Consider the following 20123-nt stretch of genomic DNA (forward strand, 5'->3'; position numbering starts at 1 on the left):
TGAATTTCCTGTGTTAATTCAAAGTTTTTAATTTTGACTCTTCAAACTACAATTTATATATGACACAGCTCATTTATTTTTACAATTATCTATCTCACAAAAAAAAAAAAAAATTATTATGATAGCTACATAATTCTAGGCGGTCTAATATTGCATTCTGAAAGAGGTTATTAATACCATATTCATAAATAAATATGATCAAAGTAAGGAAATCATCATGGATTGTCTTACTAATAAATTTAATTAAACAAATTGGATGATGCGCATATAACATGGAATATTATGTGGTTGGGTCTAATAATAATAATATAATGACGAGCATGGAATTTAATTTTTGCTTTCAACTATAAAATTTAATTATTCGCAATTTCCTTCACCAAATCTTTTAAACAAAATTACTTGTTGCCACTCACCAGACAACAAGAGTCGCGATAAAAGATGTGTTAGAACATTTGAATATACAAAACTCGATAAATTCAGCACACACGATCCAACCTGTATCACCGTTAATGTCCATATTATATTTATGGACTTCAAAGACGGCCGTGTGTTGAATCCAAAATGAAAGGACTCGTGCCAAAAGCGAACAACAAACATCGAAAAATACAGCTCCTTTAATAGAATTCTTGTATCTGCGTTCCTGCTGAGGTTCTTTCTTGATTTGACTCATGTCTGAAGACGGAGTGTTCTCTATTTATACAGTTTTCAGTGAAGCAGCTGGTGTTGCAGGTTACTATGTTCGATCCCAATCCTTCGAAGTGTGCGTGTATGAGTGCTTTTGTTTGTGGGTTTTCTTGTTTGCGGGTGGTTGCAAGTACATGGTCTTCTGCTCCTGGCTTTAGCTCTGATTAGCATTTGAGTTTTGACTTGAAGGGTTGATTCCTGTGTTAAGCTCTCAGTTCTCAGGAGGAATATTGTTGATTTTTCGTTTTTTTAATGTTAGTCTCTGAGAATTAATGGGAAACTCTATCCAAAATATGTTTTAATCGTCACTCGTTGCAATTTGCAAAGCTCGGTTCTTTGATTCGAAACTGAGCTATATCAAAATTCTTTTACTCTCATTGTTCGAAAGGGGGAAAGGTTTTGATAACTAATACACTTCATTTGACAAAAAAAATTTGTAAATGAAGAAATTTCAAGATTTATTTGACATTCACAACAATTTGACTTCTGGATGCTTTGCAAAAGCTTTTGATGTCATGAGAAAACACATATTGAGCTGTAGTGCAATGAAAATAGCAGTTACTTATAAAGATCGATTGGCCATTCACTGCTTTAACAGCCAAAAGTTTGCTTTTTTTCTTTGCAGGGAACCTCCTAGCTTTTGTGCTGTTTGTGTCACCAATGTAACTAAGTGCATCATACTTTTAGCGAGTTATTTGATTTCTTGATTAATAAGCGTGTTTTTCTCCTTTCCCAGTCCAACATTTAGAAGAATTATCAGAAACGAATCAACAGAACAGTTTTCTGGGTTGCCTTACATATATGCCCTCTTAAACTGCTTAACATGCCTTTGGTATGGCGTGCCCATCGTCTCTTCCGGGATAATATTGATTGCCACTGTCAACTCGGTCGGAGCTGCTTTTCAGTTGGTTTACATTGCCATCTTCATTCGATATGCAGACAAAGGCAGAAAGGTCAAATTTTAATATCTTAACATACGGTATGAACTCTTATTGCGACCTAAATGGAATTGTGATCTGCAGATAAAGATGCTGGGATTGTTGCTGGCAGTTTTTTCTGCCTTTGGGATCATTGTTTTCCTGAGCTTACATGTTTTTCAACAGCCTAACCGACAACTTTTTGTTGGATATCTTTCCGTTTTCTCTCTCATTTCTATGTTTGCCTCTCCACTCTTCGTGATCGTGAGTTCACCATACACCCAAATTTATCAAGTATTTGATTGTATTGTGTTTCTGTTCCATGTGGTAACTTGTTAATTTAAAATATTTTTACTACAGAATCTGGTGGTTAGGACGAAGAGTGTGGAATACATGCCCTTCTATCTTTCACTTGCGACTTTCTTGATGAGTGGTGCTTTCTTTGCCTATGGGTTGCTGAAGCACGACTCTTTTGTTTCTGTAAGTTGTGTCTATGAACCTATTTTCTCACCACCTTGTTTTTTAAAAATGAAATCCTGGGCTACTGTCATATTGCGAAGTAAAAAATTCGACAGTCCCAAGATTCTAGTTGAGGATACAACTTAACATCGTCAATACTACATTTAAATTCTGTCAACTCTAATTTTCTTTTTCTTGTTTCTTTGATTGGTTGACAAAATCAGGTTCCAAACGGGATAGGAACGATTCTTGGGATTATCCAATTAGTTCTGTACTTCCATTACAGTAAAATTTCAGAGGAAGCATCGAGACGGCTGTTGCTGGAGTCGTATGCTTGAGTTGAGTGCAGAAAATTTTGAAATGCACTTTTGAGCCGAGTTTGCGTTGGTTGTTTCTTGTCTCCTACAAATTGCGTTGTACTTCGTACAATTCAATGTTTTGCCAAAGGGAAAAGGTTTTGTCTGTAATAATTCTTATATAGTTACTGTAATATGATTTGAAAATATTCGAATTTATAATTAAAAATGTGTTTTAAATTATGAATTTCAAAATATGAAAATATTTTTACAATCTTTTATGCAAGACATCAAATATAAAGGACATGAGGTGACTGAATTACAAACAAGGATGCGAGTAATGATTTTACGACTATATATCAATAAGAAAAAGAGCTAAAATATGTGCGCAGCACTCAGACAGCTAGCACGCAATGCTATCAGAAACACTCTTAGGTACCATAAGCCAAGCAATATAAGGAAAAATATCCCCTTTAGATAAACCAAATAATCATTTTGGCAATTTCAAAACCACGTCAACCCGCTCGGATAAAACATACTTGCAGAGACTATTACAGAGGTATCAGGGATATCCGTATGAAAGCAAATTTTAACTGATGGTAACGAGGAAGAAGCCATTCTTTAATAAACTTCAGATGTGGTATAATTTGTGGGAATTCTCTGGCGTTTCTCCACATATGAAGTTGGGAACCATCCCGCTTGACCCTGACATTCTCCTTCTGACCATCCAGAAGGGGTCACCTGAGAATACGAGGTAAGTAAAATATAATAAGAGGACAAATATAACATAAAGAATCTTTATCAGCAATAAAGCCCAGCTTAAATTCCGTATAATTGGCAAGAAAATTAATGGACCGATCAGGGAATTAGGTTTCAAGCTGAAGTTTCATTCGAAATTCATTGTCAAGTAACATAAGTCTCTGTCGCTGATGTGAAGGCTTTTTGTTAAAAATGCATATGACTGGTTACTGGTGTACAATTTCATCAGCAGCTATGTTTTTATATTCATGGAAATAAAAATTGATTTTGTTGAACATGCCAAGTGTTTAGCAAGATATTGAATGTAGTAAGTTTATAAGGGAGATTGGACAAAAGCTCAACAGACATCACTTTGAACTATTTCAGAAAAGTGGGAATTTCATGTATTCAAAAACTCTCTACTTCTCATCATGAAGCAACTATGTATAGTAAAAACAACACCAATTAGCTCACGTTTCTTCATATCTAACATATATGTATGTCCACTGGCACCCATAGACATATAAACACCAGAAAATGTTAAAACAGAAGGTAAAAACCTTTCTAACAACAACATAATCCCCAATCTCCAAGCTCAGTTCCTTCTCTGATGAGGCATCAAAAGCATGTATTGCCTGCAAAAACAAGAGCAACGACCTGCCAATTAGATAAACTGTAGTGTGTTATAAGATCTCCGTTCCATTTATAAATCCAATTTTTACATGCCTCAGCCAAAAAATACTTGGTTTTCTCTGAAGTGCGAGTGAGAGGAGCAACAGGTGGAGCAGCTTCCTTTCTTTGTTTCTCGGAGACCATCTATAAAAAACAGATAAAATCACATCAGCAGTAACATAATACATAATCTAGAGAATAGGTGGAAAATACACACCTCGGCTTCAATATTACCAAGTATTGTTGCAACTCTTTCATGATAAGTCCTTTCACCTTCAACCTACAAAAGAAAAACTCACTTAAATGTATGATCTTGGTCAAGAATCTCATACAAATATTCTACTTTCGAGATAATACCATTGCAACAAATCTTTGAAATGTAAGCCTCTGCTGCTGTGATTCTACAGCAGCCAATGCTGTTGCTGCTTCTTTACCAAGTATAGCCATGTTTGCTTTATGTTCCTGCATTTTAGATTCTGCTGTATGCAGCTTGATCACATTTTCAGGAATAGGAGATTCCCTCACCCGTGCTTGTCTTCTAGAAACTTCAGCAGCCTGCATTCGGTTGCTTTTGTAACATGAAATATGAACCATAACCACCTTATGATTGACAGTTTTCAAAGACGTAAACCTGACATTTGATAAACAGAACGCAAACAGCTTCTGATTACCTGCGCTTCTGCTTCTTGTCTCATTCTACTGTATCGTTGAGCAAGGTGACGAGCATCTTCCAAAGGAGAACTGGTTATCATAGTTCTTAATGGTTCTAAGACCTAAGAAAAGAGATACCACATATCATTCTCAATACAAACCTTGATAGCGCTTGATAAGCCCGAATCTTATAGAGATTTAAAAGGATTTTATTTTATAATATTTGTGCTTATCTGTAATTATTATCCCTAATTATGTGATTATCTGAATTAATTTTATAATATTTGTAGATTTGAATAAAATAGGAAAAAAAGCCTAATTTGAGAGATAAGATGATTTTACAAAACTTCAAGGAAACAAAATACCAAAAGAAATGAAATATATTATTTTTATATTTTATTATCTTGAGAATATTGAAGTTTTGGAAGAAAATCTGTACAGATCTTGATAAATAAAATCTCTACAATCTTATCTACAATTTTTGAAATTGACATGAGCTTCAAGGAGTTGGAGAATTAGGCCCATGAAGAAATATAAAAAGCAGTGTATGTGAGCAAGAAAGAGGGAGGCGCAAAAAGAGAAAAAGAAAAAAACAGCGTGGAAGGGCGCGGGCAGAGGAGAGAGACGTGAAGGAGGGGAAGGAAAATAGCAGAACAGAGGAGGAGAAGAGAGAGATGTGAGAGGAGAAGAGAAAACAGAAGGATGAAGTGAATAACAGAGAAGGATAAAAGAAGACGGAAGTGCAGAAGGGATGAATAGAAGGCTACAGTGAGGACAACAAAAGACTGCACATAAGACATTTACACGGTGGAAGATAGAAGGCAGAAGCATGAGGACTTCCTCAACACACGCCAAAAATCATGGAGAATTCCTCATATTCCTTCTTTATTTTGTTTTCTTCTATGAACTTAAATATGACTTTTCCCTTCTGTTTTGAATTTATGGAATAAATTTCTTTAGGCTAAGAACACAATAGAGCCAAACAATATTTTGTCTGATCTTTGGTTTATTTTCAATGTATTATTTTTCTTGATTTTAATTATTGATTGATGTTGGTTTAATATTCTTTGTTAATAGCATGATCAACTATTTACATGTTTGTTGATTAATCACGAATCAAAAGATGATTGGTTAAATATAGAACAAAGACTTTATCAACACATGGTTAAACTGACTAGAAATAGTATTCGGTTTCAATGTGCGGTTTTATTAGAAAACTAAAATTCCACAAAGATTTAATGCATTTAGATTTAGTTAAATTTTATTAGAAATAACTGGACTGTTAGACTTAAAAAAGTTTATTAACTCGAGGAATCGTTTAAAATTGGGGATTTCACCGTGATTGCCAATAATTAAATAATTAATTGAATTTTAACACGTGTCAACATAGTAGAGTTTGTATCGTTGTGTGTGTTACTTCTTTATTTGAATTTGAATCCCTGCTAGATTTTTGTATCCATCGTTTTTAATTGCAATTATTTTATTTAATAGTTTATATTAATAATCCATATATCATCTTTTCATTTATTTTGTCTAACTTAAGTTAAGTGATAAAAATTCTAGTAATTAAATATTAGTCTCTATGTGATTGATACTTGGACTCATCATCCATTTACTGTAACTTAACCTAGTCCGCTTGCTAGATTATTCCCAATCGAAATCGTCGGTCAGCGCTCTGATTCAATTGGTGCTCATTTAAAATCCAATACAATTAAAGGGGTAAAGATAATTTGTGCCCCGAAAAATATTTTATCACCAATTCAGTACCTTAGATGGTAATATAACATTCATAAAAACAAGAATATCATCTTAGAGCAAAACTAGTAACTCGCATTGCAGTATCATGCCCAATTGCTCAAAATAGAATTCAATCTCCTTCAAGTTGTCTGCTAAATTTTGTTACATTCTACAACACTAGCCTCTGTCCCCGATTACCGAAATTTGTAACACTAAACAGAAACATAGATATGTCCCCACCACGACCATGATCCCAACCCTCTACAGCTCCCTTACCATAAACCTTTCTTTAAACAGCGATTCAAAATGGGAAAAAAATTGAAAGTGCTCCCCAAATGGATACGATGAATGGCCAAAACATCAGAAAAAAATAACAAAACATATTGCCATCAGGTAACATACAAAGTACTTGCACTCAACTACCAAGACTGATAGATTATCACATGTCATAGATGAAGTCTAATCTCTCAAACTAACCTGAGTAAACAACAAATTATTCAAGTCTTCTTGCTCCTTTTCCACATGTTTACGAGTGTCCCCATAAATGGATGCAGTCTTGGCTAGAATCTCGTCATTAGAATTCTCAATTCCATACCTGGAACAATCTTCAGAAAACTTGGTTCCTGACTACCGTAAGTGAAATAGCGTTAATCCAAGTATAGTGTATGGTTGGCTTGGATAAGTCATATACTGATCCAATTCTTTTCATGATTAACAGGTTTCGTACAAACTCACCAGCTTCTATATGCTTATACCCTATGGCCGTGAATGCTTCAGCTGCTTTGACAATATCTTTCTGAAAATCCTGAATTGTTTTTTAAAATGAAACATTTCATAGTTCACTTTAGGAATAACAGGAAAGGTTAATAACAAACAAATTTAGGTGTGCCATTGTCGAAATGTGAAAATCTTCCAGAGTAAATCCACTGCAGAGTGCAGACAAGTGGCAACACATCCACACTCCAGACATATCAAATCAGCATGAGAATGCACGTCTTCTCCATTACTTGGACATATCATAGTTTGAAGAAACTTACAAATGATTAGATAATAAGTATTTGCTCGGAACTTATAATTAAACTTAGTTTCTCACCTCATTTTACATTAAAAATTGAAACATAATACAAAAGTTTCCATAGAGAACCACATTATCACACGTGATATCCCAAGATATTTATTTGTAAGATTTCCCAGCATATAATGTATAGAAAATAATAAGGGCGTGGAAGAGGGAATCATATACTGGTAAAACAAAATAAATAGCATAGAGATGAAAATAAAAAAAATGAAGTCAATTACCCTTCCACCTCGAGTAGACCTGTAAAGCTTCTCCAGCTGATGATGCATTTGCAACTCAATCTCATCGACAACCATAATTTCCGAGCTCTCATAGCCGCTCCCACCAAATTGCTTTATCACAGCCTACAATCCCAACAAAAAATCAAAATATATACTGTGCAGTTCATGACTGATTATCATTACTTCCATAAAATAAAATCTAACCACATATTGAAAAAAAAAAACTAAAGAGCAAGCACCTGTTGCTGTTTTGCGACTTGATCTCTGAGTTTGCTTGCTTGCTTCCTTAGAGCGTCCATCCCCGCTCTCTTTTTCTGCTGCGCGTTTAAAATTTCTCGAATTCTTGAAGCAACAAACCTAATTCTGATCCAAATCAAGGCCTCTTGTCATTTGTTAGATCTCAGTTCGACGCCAAAGAGCTCTCTCTTCAATTCGTTGAAGTTACTCTCTAGCAATTTCAGTAAAATAATTACCAATATTTGGGTTTTATCTATATACTTAAAGTATGGAGTAAAATTGATTATTTGATATTTTATCTTTAACCGTAGGAAACAAAAGGCCCAGCCCATTTGCAAGAGATTGGACCGCACTTTATCCAATACTTGCTGATCAAAGAACTTATTACACAACACTCTCTTATAAAATAATAAATTAAGAAATTATATGTTTTAAAATAATATATTTTTATTTTAAAATTATTTAGTAATTTATTATAGAATCAATTAATTATATTTTTATAAATAATTTATAATATTTTTAAGTTTTCAATTTGTGTCCATGTTAATTGAATTTTCAGGGAAACAATTTTAAAATATATCTTGTATTAAAAATAAAATATAAAAATTTGTAATTTATTAGTAAATTGATTTACCCAGTTTAGCTTTTTCTGTAAACCAAATAATGCTGACGAAGACAAAATATTATAAAATGACAAAATTATAAGATTTTATAATATTAATAAAAAATAATAATATTAGAACATTGGAGGAGGACAAAATTTCACTTAAACGAACATAACTGAACGATAATATTAATTTTATAATATTTTTAAAATAAAAAACTTATTTCTTAATTATTCTCAAAAAATTAGTTAATGTGATACAAACGAAAATAGTCTATTGTATTTGTAATTCAGTTCATTTTGTTTGGTTCTTTGGTTTTCATTCGCTTTAGTTCTTTTGTTGTCAATTTTAGAATTAATTTCAAATGATTTATTTTTATTTATTTTTACAATAATTTAAATAATAAAAAAAATATTCATCAAAATATTTTTTTCTAAAAATAAAACACAACTTATAGTAATAAATCTAAACGGCCGGGGTTTGGAATAAAGCACCCAATGGTCTAGATGGGTGGGGAAGAAGAATAAAATGAGAAAGAAGAGAGCTGTTCAACTGTTCCTTCAGTGGAAGTGTTGAAAATTGACGACAGTGAGGAGCCAAACATAGTGATAAGAGGATGAGGATGCTGGTGAAATTAAAAGGGAATTCGAGATTCCTAGTGAATCGGATAGAAAAGATGACAGGATTGAGTACGATAAGCCATCGAACAAGTCCAAAGATGGTGGTTCATCCGATAGCTCAGGCGGTGGCAGCAGCAGCAGTTCCTATTGTGAGTCTTAACGGTATCAAGAATACAAGAAATGTTGATGTTTCTCCATTTCACGATTCTGTGAAGGCAGCTGCGGTGACTGAAACATCATCTAAGACTTGCATAGTGATACAATTGGAGAGGCAGGTGACCCGAGTTATCCTATTGAGAAATCAGTGGATTGTTGTTCACTTGAATCTGTACTTGATGAAAAATAGGAAGAAAAGATCAGCTCTTTTGAACAGAAAGTTTACTTTGTGGCTTTTACAGATGCAGCATCGGAGAGGGAGGAAGAGGAAGCAACGATTCAGCCTATCGAGGATACTTCAGATCCAAAGACATTTGAAACACAAGAAAGTGGTCATAGAATGACTCAATCTTATAATCCAGCAGGCTGAACACTTGGCAGTGTCTGAGGTGCTGTCTCCTTGTGTTTTTAAGTTCGATTGTCGATACCTGCCATAATGTGGTCATAGAATGCCTCAATCATACAAATTTTTTTTTTTTTGATTATCGATTGAGTAAAATAAAATTTAACAAATTATAAAAGAACTAAATTGATATTTGAATGATTAAAATAAAAAAATAAAAATAAAAGTGTATGTTGAAATTTTAAAAAATACATAAAACAAAAGTGTAATATTAGTATCATATAAATGTAAAACAAAAAAAAAAATTCGGAGAATATTTTTTTGATTTAAGATTTGAATTAAATGTGTTAGAGATGAATGTTGTATTTGGTGTAAAAATCATATTACTTTAATATTATGAAAATAGATTTTTATAATTAGAGATGACACGATGAGATAAATGTGGGATTGAGACGAAGGGAAGGGGCCAATCAATCCATATTTCCGTGTGACCTTATACTGACACCTTACGCATTATGGGACATGTGTAATGCATCACCTCCATCTGTAACTTTTTCTATAAATTATTAGTATCATTTTTCTCTGAGAGATTGCAGAACCTATATATATATATAAAAACAGAGTTGTTACTATATTAAGTAAGTTCTCGCCAAAATTTTTACTAAATAAGGAAATAAAAAAAGAAAAATTATTTCTTAATATATTTAATAATATTACAATTTTCAATAACATTAATGAGTTCTCTTTTCAAAGTTTCTTTTTGAAATTTCTATTGATATTGGATAACACAATTTGAAATATTTGAGTATTGATAATTAATACGTAATTAATTAAAGTATGAAAATTAATAAAATTGTCGTAAAACATTTCAAAAATTTTTTTTCAAATTTCAGTTAAAATTGAATTTCTTGAAAATATAAATTTCACTTTTAATTTCAAATTTAAATCTAAATATCTTGAAAAAAAAAAATAACATTCAAATATTTGACATATGTTCCATCACATGATTTAATATCTTGGTTCTATCACCACGGTTTGTACCAACGAGGTTGTGCTGAATATAATTTGATTGAAACAATTAATTTTAAAAATGATAATTCTAAAAAATATATATATATATTATTAATCTCGAAATAGGTGAACTGCAATAAATGATTGAAAACAATTAATTTTATGCGATTTTTATTGATATTTTTGTAATAAAGAATTATATATATTTTTTAAAAAAATTTAAATGTGAATTGAAGAAATTTAAAAATATAAACTTCAATTATTGTTTGAATTGATTATATCAATTTCTTTATTAGTTTAAATTTGATTTTAATTCATTTTTATATCAATTTAAATGTAATCTATGAATTATGTGTTTTGTATGTTCCTTATTCAAATTGAAACTGAACTCAGTTGAAAACATAAAATATTTTTAAATCATTCAAAAATATATTTAGCTCTTAGACTCTGATTAGTTCGTTGATACGATCTACTAGCATATAGAAACTATAGAAATTCAAGTTTAAAATGTATTTTTCATTATCAAAATTTTATTATTTTTTCCATATATTTTATTTTTTGATTTAAGGGTAATATTTATATTTTCTTTATTTTATATGGTTTACACGCGTACACGCAAATATATAAACAAAGTTTTTTTTTCATATCTGGAAAGTTTTTTCTCAAAAATATTATGTTATAAAAAATACCATTATTAATGTATTCACATACCACATTAATATTTGAAACAAATAGGAAATAAATACGTAGTTAAATGTGAATTTTTTGAAAATTATTTTTTAAAATTCAAATTTAAATTTGATATTTTTTGAAATTATAAACTACATTTAAGTATATGTATTGATTATATCATTCTATTTAATTTCGATTACGATTTAAGTTGTGTGTTACTTTTATAGAATTTATTTTACTATTCTCTATTATACTAAATAAAATATAAAAGCTTTTATATAATATTATGTTTTTGCAATTTTTTTGAAAGAATGTCATAAATTGTTGTTATTATTGTTATGTATAGAACTTTAAAATATGTATTTTAATAGAAATTTAATATAAATATTTTTAACATGTCCAAAAAATAATTAATTTTTTAATCAAAATTTATTCATATAATAAATGACAAAAAATGTAATTTTTTTTTTAAAATTTTTTTATTTATTCTGTAAAATTTTGATAAACAAAATAATATAATTTTTTTAAATAATTTTATTTTCTTTTTATTTATAGCAGTTTCACTTAACCAAGATAATAAATCAATTTTCCGACAAATATTGTTATCATCATTTGAGTGTTATTTCAAATGACATTAATATTTTGATATAATAATTTTTGATAATAATATTTAAAATTTAAATATATTCATTATATTAAATAAATAATTTTATATCGTTATTCAAAAACTAATACTTACTAATTTTAATCATTAATTATATAAAATAACAATCCGTGCATCGCACGAATGTAATACTAGTTCTTTTAAAAACAAAGGAATAAGCAAACAAAATACTATAAAAACCACCATTTTCATTTTCCTTATACATAAATAATTAATAATAAATAATTAAATAAATATATATATACATTCCGAAACTACTCCGTGTTCTCAAATTCGCCGGTTAAAAACAAGCGAACCAGAGATTATTACAAAGGCGTGATAAAATGCTGTCACTCACTCTGTGTATTCCCTCTCCCTCTCCGTGCAACCAGCAACGAGTTTTTTTCCAGAAAACATACCACTTGCGTCAAACCAGAATTGTTTGTCGTAACTCTATTCAAGTACAGGGGCACGAATTTAGCTCCCTCAGTCACAACCCGCTCCGGTAATTGTTTAATAGTCTTATAATCAAGGGGTTCCTAGATAAACAAAGCTCATTCTGTTGATTTTTCTGATGGCTTTCTTGATTCTTGATTTTATTTCGAGTTTAATTGTTACACATGTTTGTAATGCAGAGAGTTTGTGATGAATAAGAAAGTACATGGGTTTGGTGCTGTTTGTCATTCGGGGCCGTTAACACCTCGTAATCTACAGTGGGTCTCCACTATTTCCACCGCGTATGTTTGCTATTTTGATTGTTTATTGCAGTACTGTTACCTCGAAGCTGATATCTGTTTTATTGATGCCCAAAGGATGCATTAAACGTGAAATGAAAAATTAGGGACCGGTTGAGAGTTAATCTAAGGTGTTAAATGGATGATTTATGGCTGTGGAAACTACTACTCTCATGATTGATAGGTTGATGATTCGATTGAGTGGTTGTTTCCAGCTTAAACGGGTTTCAATTTTTCGTTTCTTTTTTTATTTTTCCAACTATATCTTAATCGAGATTCTTCCTGGATCTGATTTCAAATTCTTCTAGTAAATGTGCAGTAAAGCGTTCCATTTTTCAGGTGCTATTTCGAGATTTTGCTAAAAAAAGTTATTGTCTTTCTTTTTCCAGGGTTCTAATGTTAGTAAGGGGCACAAGTATTCATAGATCCTTTCTTGCTCCTTTATTTGCCCTACAAGCACCTGCAAGCATCGTCTCATGGATAAAGTAAGCATTTTTAATAACGGTTCTAGTTTAGATAATAGAGACGGTTATTTTAATTATGGATATAACGAGATCATAATGAATTTACTGCTTGATAAGTTACTTTTCTTTGGTGGAATATTCAAAACTGCTTTGCAGAGGTGAATATGGCATTTGGACTGCATTCTTGGCACTTCTTGTTCGCCTTTTCTTCTTCATTCCTGGTAGGCCTTTTCCCCTTTCCTGGATATAATTAACAAGCATTAGTTGGGAAGTCACTGAATTTCTTGTTGGGCAAACAAATAAATTTGACTGCTACTATTCTAAATTAAAGCTATTGAGAGTAATAGATATTTCAACATCCACCACCGATTACCCCCCCACCCCCCCAACCAAAAAAAATAAAAAATTACGATCTGTTATCAAATTACAAGACTGTTTGGTGAAGGTGGTGTTTGTTGGATGCTCTGCTACTCTGCAGTTACTTGTACAATGTTCAGACCATAGAATAAATCTTGCATGAAAGAAAATGGTTTCTTACTGCTTTACAGGAGAACTGGAGTTGCCTTTCATAGCATTGCTCTTGGTGATCTTGGCCCCCAATCAAGTTATGAGTCGGTTGAGGTTAGTAAACAAATTATAACTAATCAACCTTTGATCTTTATGCCATTTGAGCTGATTGAGTCTCACAACAATGTTCATGGCAGGGGAACACAGGAAGGTATCATTCTTACATTGATAATAGCGGCTTATCTGGCTTATCAGCATTTCTCTAGAACTGGCAGCTTGGCTAGAGCCTTTGATCAAGGTTCAATCTTTGCCACATTAGCGATCATCTGTATTGTTGTTGTTTCATGCTTGCTTTTGATCTAACTTTTGAGTTAGAGAAGCTACACTTTTAAAATTGTTTCTTAACAGCTCAAGATCAGACTTTTGTACATGTTATTTTTTTAATGAAACATTTGTGCGTGTTTAGGATTAAAAAATGTACTCTATTTTAGGTCCGACTTTATAGAACTTTCATTTAATGGGAAATACACGTGTTGCTTCATATATCTAATCATCTTTTGGTGAATACTCTGAACTTGCAAAAAATTTTGAAGCTGAAACTCGATGGAGGTGAGATTGTGAATCACAGTATCATGGACTTGGCACAGTTCTGCTGACGAGAAATTTAATATCATAATCATTTGATTACTAATTATTGCTGAGTAACTTACACATCTGTTCACTATAATTGCCCCAAACCAGGCATTCTTGTCTAAAAGTGCTCCTCGACCTAAGAATTTAGCTATTATTAATTAACTAGAATATTCTATTTTTTTATATTTCTCCCTTGCTCTCTACTCGATCTAATAACTTCCAATGATCGCTATATGGTTAAGACATCGAAATTTATACCATGCCATATCTCTCCGCCTCAAAATTTTGTGAAGCTTGGAAACAGCCAAGTTAACTGCTATCTCCTTTGGGAGGTCATAACCAAATTTGATCCTTGTCTAGAGACAACTGGCAACAGAAGCTGTCAATACGAGACAGGTCATGATGACAGGTAGCAGTAGGCTGTGTGATATGGTTTCTGCTGAACTTGGGGTGCCTGTTGGTTCGGTACCATCATCATAGCCCGTTGGTTCTGAACCAAACCCATTTCCCACTCCCGGCGTGTAAGGATTGATAGGCGTAGTTATGCTGCAATGGAAGTTTCCGAAATTTTCATCTCAGTCTGGAAAATATCTGTCTAAAATTCTAAACTCCGTAACTTTACCTGAGGCGGCGGCGGCGTTGGAATAGTCGGTGTTGTTGTGGGTGGTGTTGTGGGTGTTGTGGGGGTGCTGGTGGATAACACATAATGACAGCTCCCGTGACCTGATCCATATATGATTGGAACTTTAAACGTGGTACTCAATAGTTGCAGCAATTTGGATAGACATCATGAGGAATATATCGCAATTCTGAGTAGAGGAGTTGTCTCAAATTGATTATTTGACATTGCAATTGCGCTTCTCTCTCCGACATATTAAGTTTTTGAGAATATACTAAGTCTTATTATCAAGGACTGAATCTTTAACTGTTAGCATATAATTAATAGAGTTCAAAATCTTACTTGGGTCGGTGTAAGACAGCTGTGCCGCTCCTCCAAAAGCACAGCTGGTGGAAATTGGATTCTTCTGGTAGTAGTCGTTAAAAGCATAAGAAGCATGGTCACGCAGCGTATTGGGATCATAGCAAAGTGCACCTGGTTGAATCGCTGAACAGTCTGCTCCTCCATAGCCACATGCGTAGTCCAAAGCTACCTGTAAAGCAATCTGCGAAGCAGTGGGATTGGCGATGCACCAAACTCCGCTTGATGATGTAGGTGTTGTCGTAATTGGTCCTGAGTTGGTTGGTGGAGATGGGCCGATTGGATTCACGATAGGAGATGTACCTGGTGTTGTAGGATTGACAATGGGAACGTACCCTGGAGCTGTCTCTCTCTGGGTGCTCACCATGGAAGGTGAAAACACCGTGTCAATTTCTTGATAGTCAAGTTTTTCACTTTCTTTTATGGCTTTCGATGGTGGTTTTCCTGATATACTTGTATCTGATGGTGGAAAAGGTAATCTTTAGTTTGAAGGAAAATAAAGTTGTATTTAATTGAATTCCGTGGGTATTTTATTTGATTTTGAGAAAATAATCAATCTTTGAAAGTTTGTTTAACTTCTTTTAATCATGGTCTCGGCCTGTATGGATATGTAAACAGAATACCTGTACGCGGAGGGATTAAACCATGCAAAAGGCAAGGATCCATAGAAAATTCTTAGACCATAACGAAGGTCTGAGACGTAAAATGATATAGATATACTAATTATGACACAGTTGCTTTTCTTTTGATAAGGTTATCGAAGATTTGAATAATGATATGGTTATAGAAAATAGGTATCATGACATATTTGGAGCAGCGCCCACCGGAACAAAGCTCAAGAAAGTGCAAACTTACCCGAGATTAGGAACATGCAGACCAGAAAGAGCGTTGCACGACAAAGCACTCTGGTATCCATTATTGCCTTGTTTACCTGGGGTAACGCCTGGATAAATTCTTGTTTTTGTCAAAACAAGGGGAATGAGGACCCGTGTCTCAATGAAGAAGCTATCTCCATTTGCTATATTCAGTTTATATATAAAGTGCTAAGAATCATAGCTTTATTGCACTGAAGAGAATGAAAGAGAGGTCTGTGTTGGGGAATATAAGAAAACTTGAGGAAGGAGGCATTGGTTTGTTGGATACTGCAAGCAAGAAGAGGTGCTCAAATAGGTATAAAAGGTACGGGAAAGTAAAAGACCCGAGGTTGTCTTATTTTCAACTTGGATCTTCAGTGTGTCGATTTCGATCTCATGTTCTGTCACAAATTATTAAAATAAACTCTAAAATAATTTAATTCACATAGACACTAAACATGAGACTCTTTTGGAAGTAGGAAATAAATATGAGTCATATATTTGAAATATAAATAATTAATATGTTCGTGACAAAATAGTAACCTAGCATGGTGGTTTTGGTGCGCTCTTTTTTTTTTCTTTTCTGACCGTCTTTCCACTGTATCATGGTACTAACTCATGCAAAAGGTGAAAAGAACAAACAAGAGAGATTTTATTCTGTTTACACATCCTACGGTCTACAAAGGGTTCACCTGTCTTTCGCTACTGGAATTCTTGATCTCGAATATTTACACCTAATAATTATTATATCAAGGAGTTACCAAATACTGCTTGATTGATTTAATTCATCATGAGAATTTCACTATTATTCACACACTTTACTAGTTCAAACATATGTGTTTATAAATGTTCAACATTCACACAAAATTTCATGCTTCAATTCAACAACAGGGGTGTCTTAAACTAATGAAGTGACTAAAATCTGTGAGTATATATATGTCATTAATTCATATTCATCTTTGACCAATAATTTTCAATTTTCATCACCAACTAGTTTACATATGCATGATAAGTTTTTTTTTCTAAAAAAAATGACAACAAATTAACAAAGGAAAATAATTATCCCCTCCATGTACTTACAATAAAGTTGTGCATTGTCCTTGATTAACTAGATGACACACATGACACAAAATCGATTAAACACAAACTGAATGCAAGGATACGGAATAGATAAAAACAAGAAAAGAACTTATTTGGTTGATGGTGAGGCGGTGGGCTTGAGGACCACAGATGAACATCAATCTTCTTCTGTTGCAACGAATTTCTTTGGCCACGACTCTTTCACTTCCTCCAATATATACACCTTGCACGAAAACTTAAGGGATTAAGCAAGATCAACTCACAAAGTAACAAGAACTCAATGCTAAAAGTAAAAGAAATTTAAATAAATAAAACTTATATAAAACGCTTGGGTTGCCTCCCTAATAGCGCATGATTTTTAATTGTCGACTTGACCTCGGAAGCACTCATCAAAGAGTGGTTGACAGCCAAAGTAAGTGTCGTATGACACCACGTATAGGTCTTGGTTCCATGTAACCTCAAGTGTGGCTTGATGTACAAACTGTAAGTTCATTGCCTCAACAACACTCCACAAATAATGATAAACATGTGAAGAGAATATCGATGTTGGCTCTCGGGGAACAAATTTTTCGAAATCGGTGTTGGAAGAAGAGAATGATCGTGTGGATGTGTGTATGATAATACTAACAATGAGCTCAAATTGGTAGTCTCGATAACTTCATCCTCCAATTTCATTGGTGACTCATTTTCGTATCATATTTATTTCAAGACTTTTTCCAAATGAGACCAATTTTCTATAGCTTCCTCAATCAATACCACATATTCGTCAACCATAACCTCGAGTTGATCCATGATCAATTCTAAACTATCTTCATCTCCGTATTAATAATCGAACCATTGGTTCATAAAATCTAGATAACTCTGGAATATTTAGGTGGTTCCAACTTTGTAGCCAAAGAGCTCAATACTGATGATAGTCAAAGTCGGTAATATCATTCAACAATTTTATCATCTCATCATTACAAATATGGAACTACCAGTTGCCAAATCTCCATTGATTACTCATCTTCGTGTTACTACATCCAAACTGTGAAAGAAAATATTTAGAACAATCATGATACATAGAGTTGTTTGCAAAATTATTCAATCTATCTCATGCTGAGTAAAATGGTTATACATGTTGTTGGGCAACTTGTAAATACTTGTCGATGGACATCTCGAAGTATCACACAAGAAAAGTTCTTACAAAAATATAATAAAAATAGTAGATCACGCAGGAATGAAGTACAATATTTATTTAAAAAAATTCTAAAGAAAGTAACTAAAAGAAATTTTGTCAATTTCAATCTCAGTCAATTGCGCCAAAAACTAAATCGATTATTTCTTTCACTGTAAAATTCCCGATAAAAACAAATCTTTTATACTCGATTTAATCGCAAATGCACGAATCAAGTTATAATATAGTGTACAAAGCACGAGTATTGTTCCCACATAGATTGATTAGACAAATTTATTTCAAACACAATTTTTTATTTAACTAAAACGAAAAGTGAATTAATTAATAAATTAAATTGAAAGTCAAAAAAATAATTTGACAAGAAAAATTAAATTAAAATATTGAACGAACAATTGTCAGGATGTTGGTTCACCTACACAATTGATATTCTCTAGCCATTGAATTTCAATTCATAAGCCATGTTTTTTACAAGATTCTCTAATCTATAAATATATTTATCGAGCTATATTAATGTAATTAACAAATGATATATTAATCTAATTAACAAAATGAAGTAACCAAGTGTCCTGGTATTATTTAACAATTGCAATCGCATTAACAAATTGTTAAATCATCTAACTTTTGACATATTGCACTACAAAAAAACGCTCAACTTAACGACGGTTTTAGTAAAACAGTCGCAAATATAGCGACGGTTTTTTGTAAACCGTTTCTATGTAGCGACTGTTTTTTAAATTACCGTCGCTATTTAGGTTTGGCGATGGTTTAATAAAAACCGTCGTCAAACTAACGACGGTTTTAAGTAAACCGTCTTCATTTTTAGCGACAGTATTCCATATACCGTCGCCACAAATGACGACGGTTTTGAGTAAACCGTCGCTTATTTTGTGAAGCGACGGTTTAATATAAATGGTCGCTATAATAGCGACGAAAAAAAAAGAGACCGTAGCTATATTTAACGACGGTTTAATTAAACCGTCGTTATCTTCAAAAATAACAACGTTTTTAAAAAAACCGTCGTCACTTTTGGCGACAGTCAAAGTTAAACCGTCGCCGATTTAGATCGGCGACAGTTTAGTAAATCCGTCGCTATTAGCGACGGGTTGTGAACAACCGTCGCTATTAGCAAACTGTCTATAAATTGTCGTGTCTTCGACTGCTTTTCTTCACACCTCTCCTCTCCCTTCACTCACATTTGCGAGCGATAAACAAGTCTTCAGTTATCATGCAATTTTTTGCACATATCATGCAATTTCGACATATGTTTTGCACAATTGCAATGAAATAAAGCCATTTGTCAGGTATTATGTATATTTAATTCATTAATTTATATAATTACTCGTTTCAGAATTTAAATTGTATTCAATGTGTTGCAGCATGTACGAGAACAACGTACGTATGACATATCCAGATATGGATGACGCTTCAGTCGAGGCGTACATCCAAACCAATTTGTTTCAGTGGTTTCGTCAATATGTATGAATGCCAAAATTTTAATTCTGTTCACATATTTCAATGAACCGTTATATAATGTGATTTAAAGTTTCAAATTATTTTTTATCGTAGGCTACCTTGCCGGATTCTCAAATTGAACAGCTAATTATAAAACAGGTTGCAGGAGGTCCTCTGATGAAAGTTGAGACTTACCGAGGTTATTGCATTAATGTATTTAACTTTCATACAGTGCATGACACTTCGTTCAAAGGTACAAACAACTCGGGGCTTCAAGTTAGTGGTCATATGAGTAGTGGAAATGTTACTGATTTTAACGGGCAACTTGAAGAAATAGTGGAAATTGAATACCCAGGTCTACAAATGAGACAAGTTGTACTTTTCAAGTGTCGCTGGTTTCATACTCATCCTCGGTCGGGCACACGCGTACACAAAAAGTACAAAATTGTTGATGTCAACCGAAAAAATAATCTGGAAGACTACGAACCATTTGTGTTTCCTAC

At 32.9% G+C, this 20123-nt stretch overlaps 4 protein-coding genes across 4 annotated transcripts; 2 read left to right on the forward strand and 2 right to left on the reverse strand.

Annotated features, from left to right (window-relative positions):
* The first annotated feature begins 477 nt into the window (after positions 1–477).
* Positions 478–2596, forward strand: LOC140815334 (bidirectional sugar transporter SWEET2a-like). The gene is made up of 6 exons (XM_073174462.1): positions 478–729; positions 1310–1346; positions 1421–1637; positions 1707–1865; positions 1962–2081; positions 2285–2596. The coding sequence occupies exons 1-6, from the start codon at positions 669–671 to the stop codon at positions 2396–2398; spliced, it is 708 nt and encodes a 235-aa protein (XP_073030563.1). The 5' UTR covers positions 478–668; the 3' UTR covers positions 2399–2596.
* A 92-nt stretch (positions 2597–2688) lies between these two features.
* On the reverse strand, positions 2689–7930 carry LOC140815331 (SH3 domain-containing protein 3-like). Its single transcript, XM_073174457.1, has 10 exons — positions 7693–7930; positions 7454–7576; positions 6890–6959; positions 6632–6777; positions 4438–4539; positions 4124–4321; positions 3984–4046; positions 3821–3910; positions 3655–3729; positions 2689–3097 (listed from the first exon to the last, which is right to left on the reverse strand). The coding sequence occupies exons 1-10, from the start codon at positions 7750–7752 to the stop codon at positions 2978–2980; spliced, it is 1047 nt and encodes a 348-aa protein (XP_073030558.1). The 5' UTR covers positions 7753–7930; the 3' UTR covers positions 2689–2977.
* A 4069-nt stretch (positions 7931–11999) lies between these two features.
* On the forward strand, positions 12000–13990 carry LOC140814569 (cold-regulated 413 inner membrane protein 1, chloroplastic-like). The gene is made up of 6 exons (XM_073173590.1): positions 12000–12245; positions 12376–12477; positions 12864–12959; positions 13095–13159; positions 13487–13559; positions 13643–13990. The coding sequence occupies exons 1-6, from the start codon at positions 12085–12087 to the stop codon at positions 13806–13808; spliced, it is 663 nt and encodes a 220-aa protein (XP_073029691.1). The 5' UTR covers positions 12000–12084; the 3' UTR covers positions 13809–13990.
* Positions 13991–14176: 186 nt separating this feature from the next.
* LOC140814568 (uncharacterized) lies at positions 14177–16313 on the reverse strand. The gene is made up of 4 exons (XM_073173589.1): positions 15913–16313; positions 15040–15516; positions 14705–14801; positions 14177–14627 (listed from the first exon to the last, which is right to left on the reverse strand). Exons 1-4 carry the CDS (start codon positions 15971–15973, stop codon positions 14435–14437), a joined length of 828 nt encoding a protein of 275 aa, XP_073029690.1. The 5' UTR covers positions 15974–16313; the 3' UTR covers positions 14177–14434.
* Between the last annotated feature and the right edge of the window lie 3810 nt (positions 16314–20123).

The sequence above is a fragment of the Primulina eburnea genome, chromosome 15 (assembly GCF_022965805.1).
Source record: "Primulina eburnea isolate SZY01 chromosome 15, ASM2296580v1, whole genome shotgun sequence".
NCBI classification, from domain to species: Eukaryota; Viridiplantae; Streptophyta; class Magnoliopsida; order Lamiales; family Gesneriaceae; genus Primulina; species Primulina eburnea.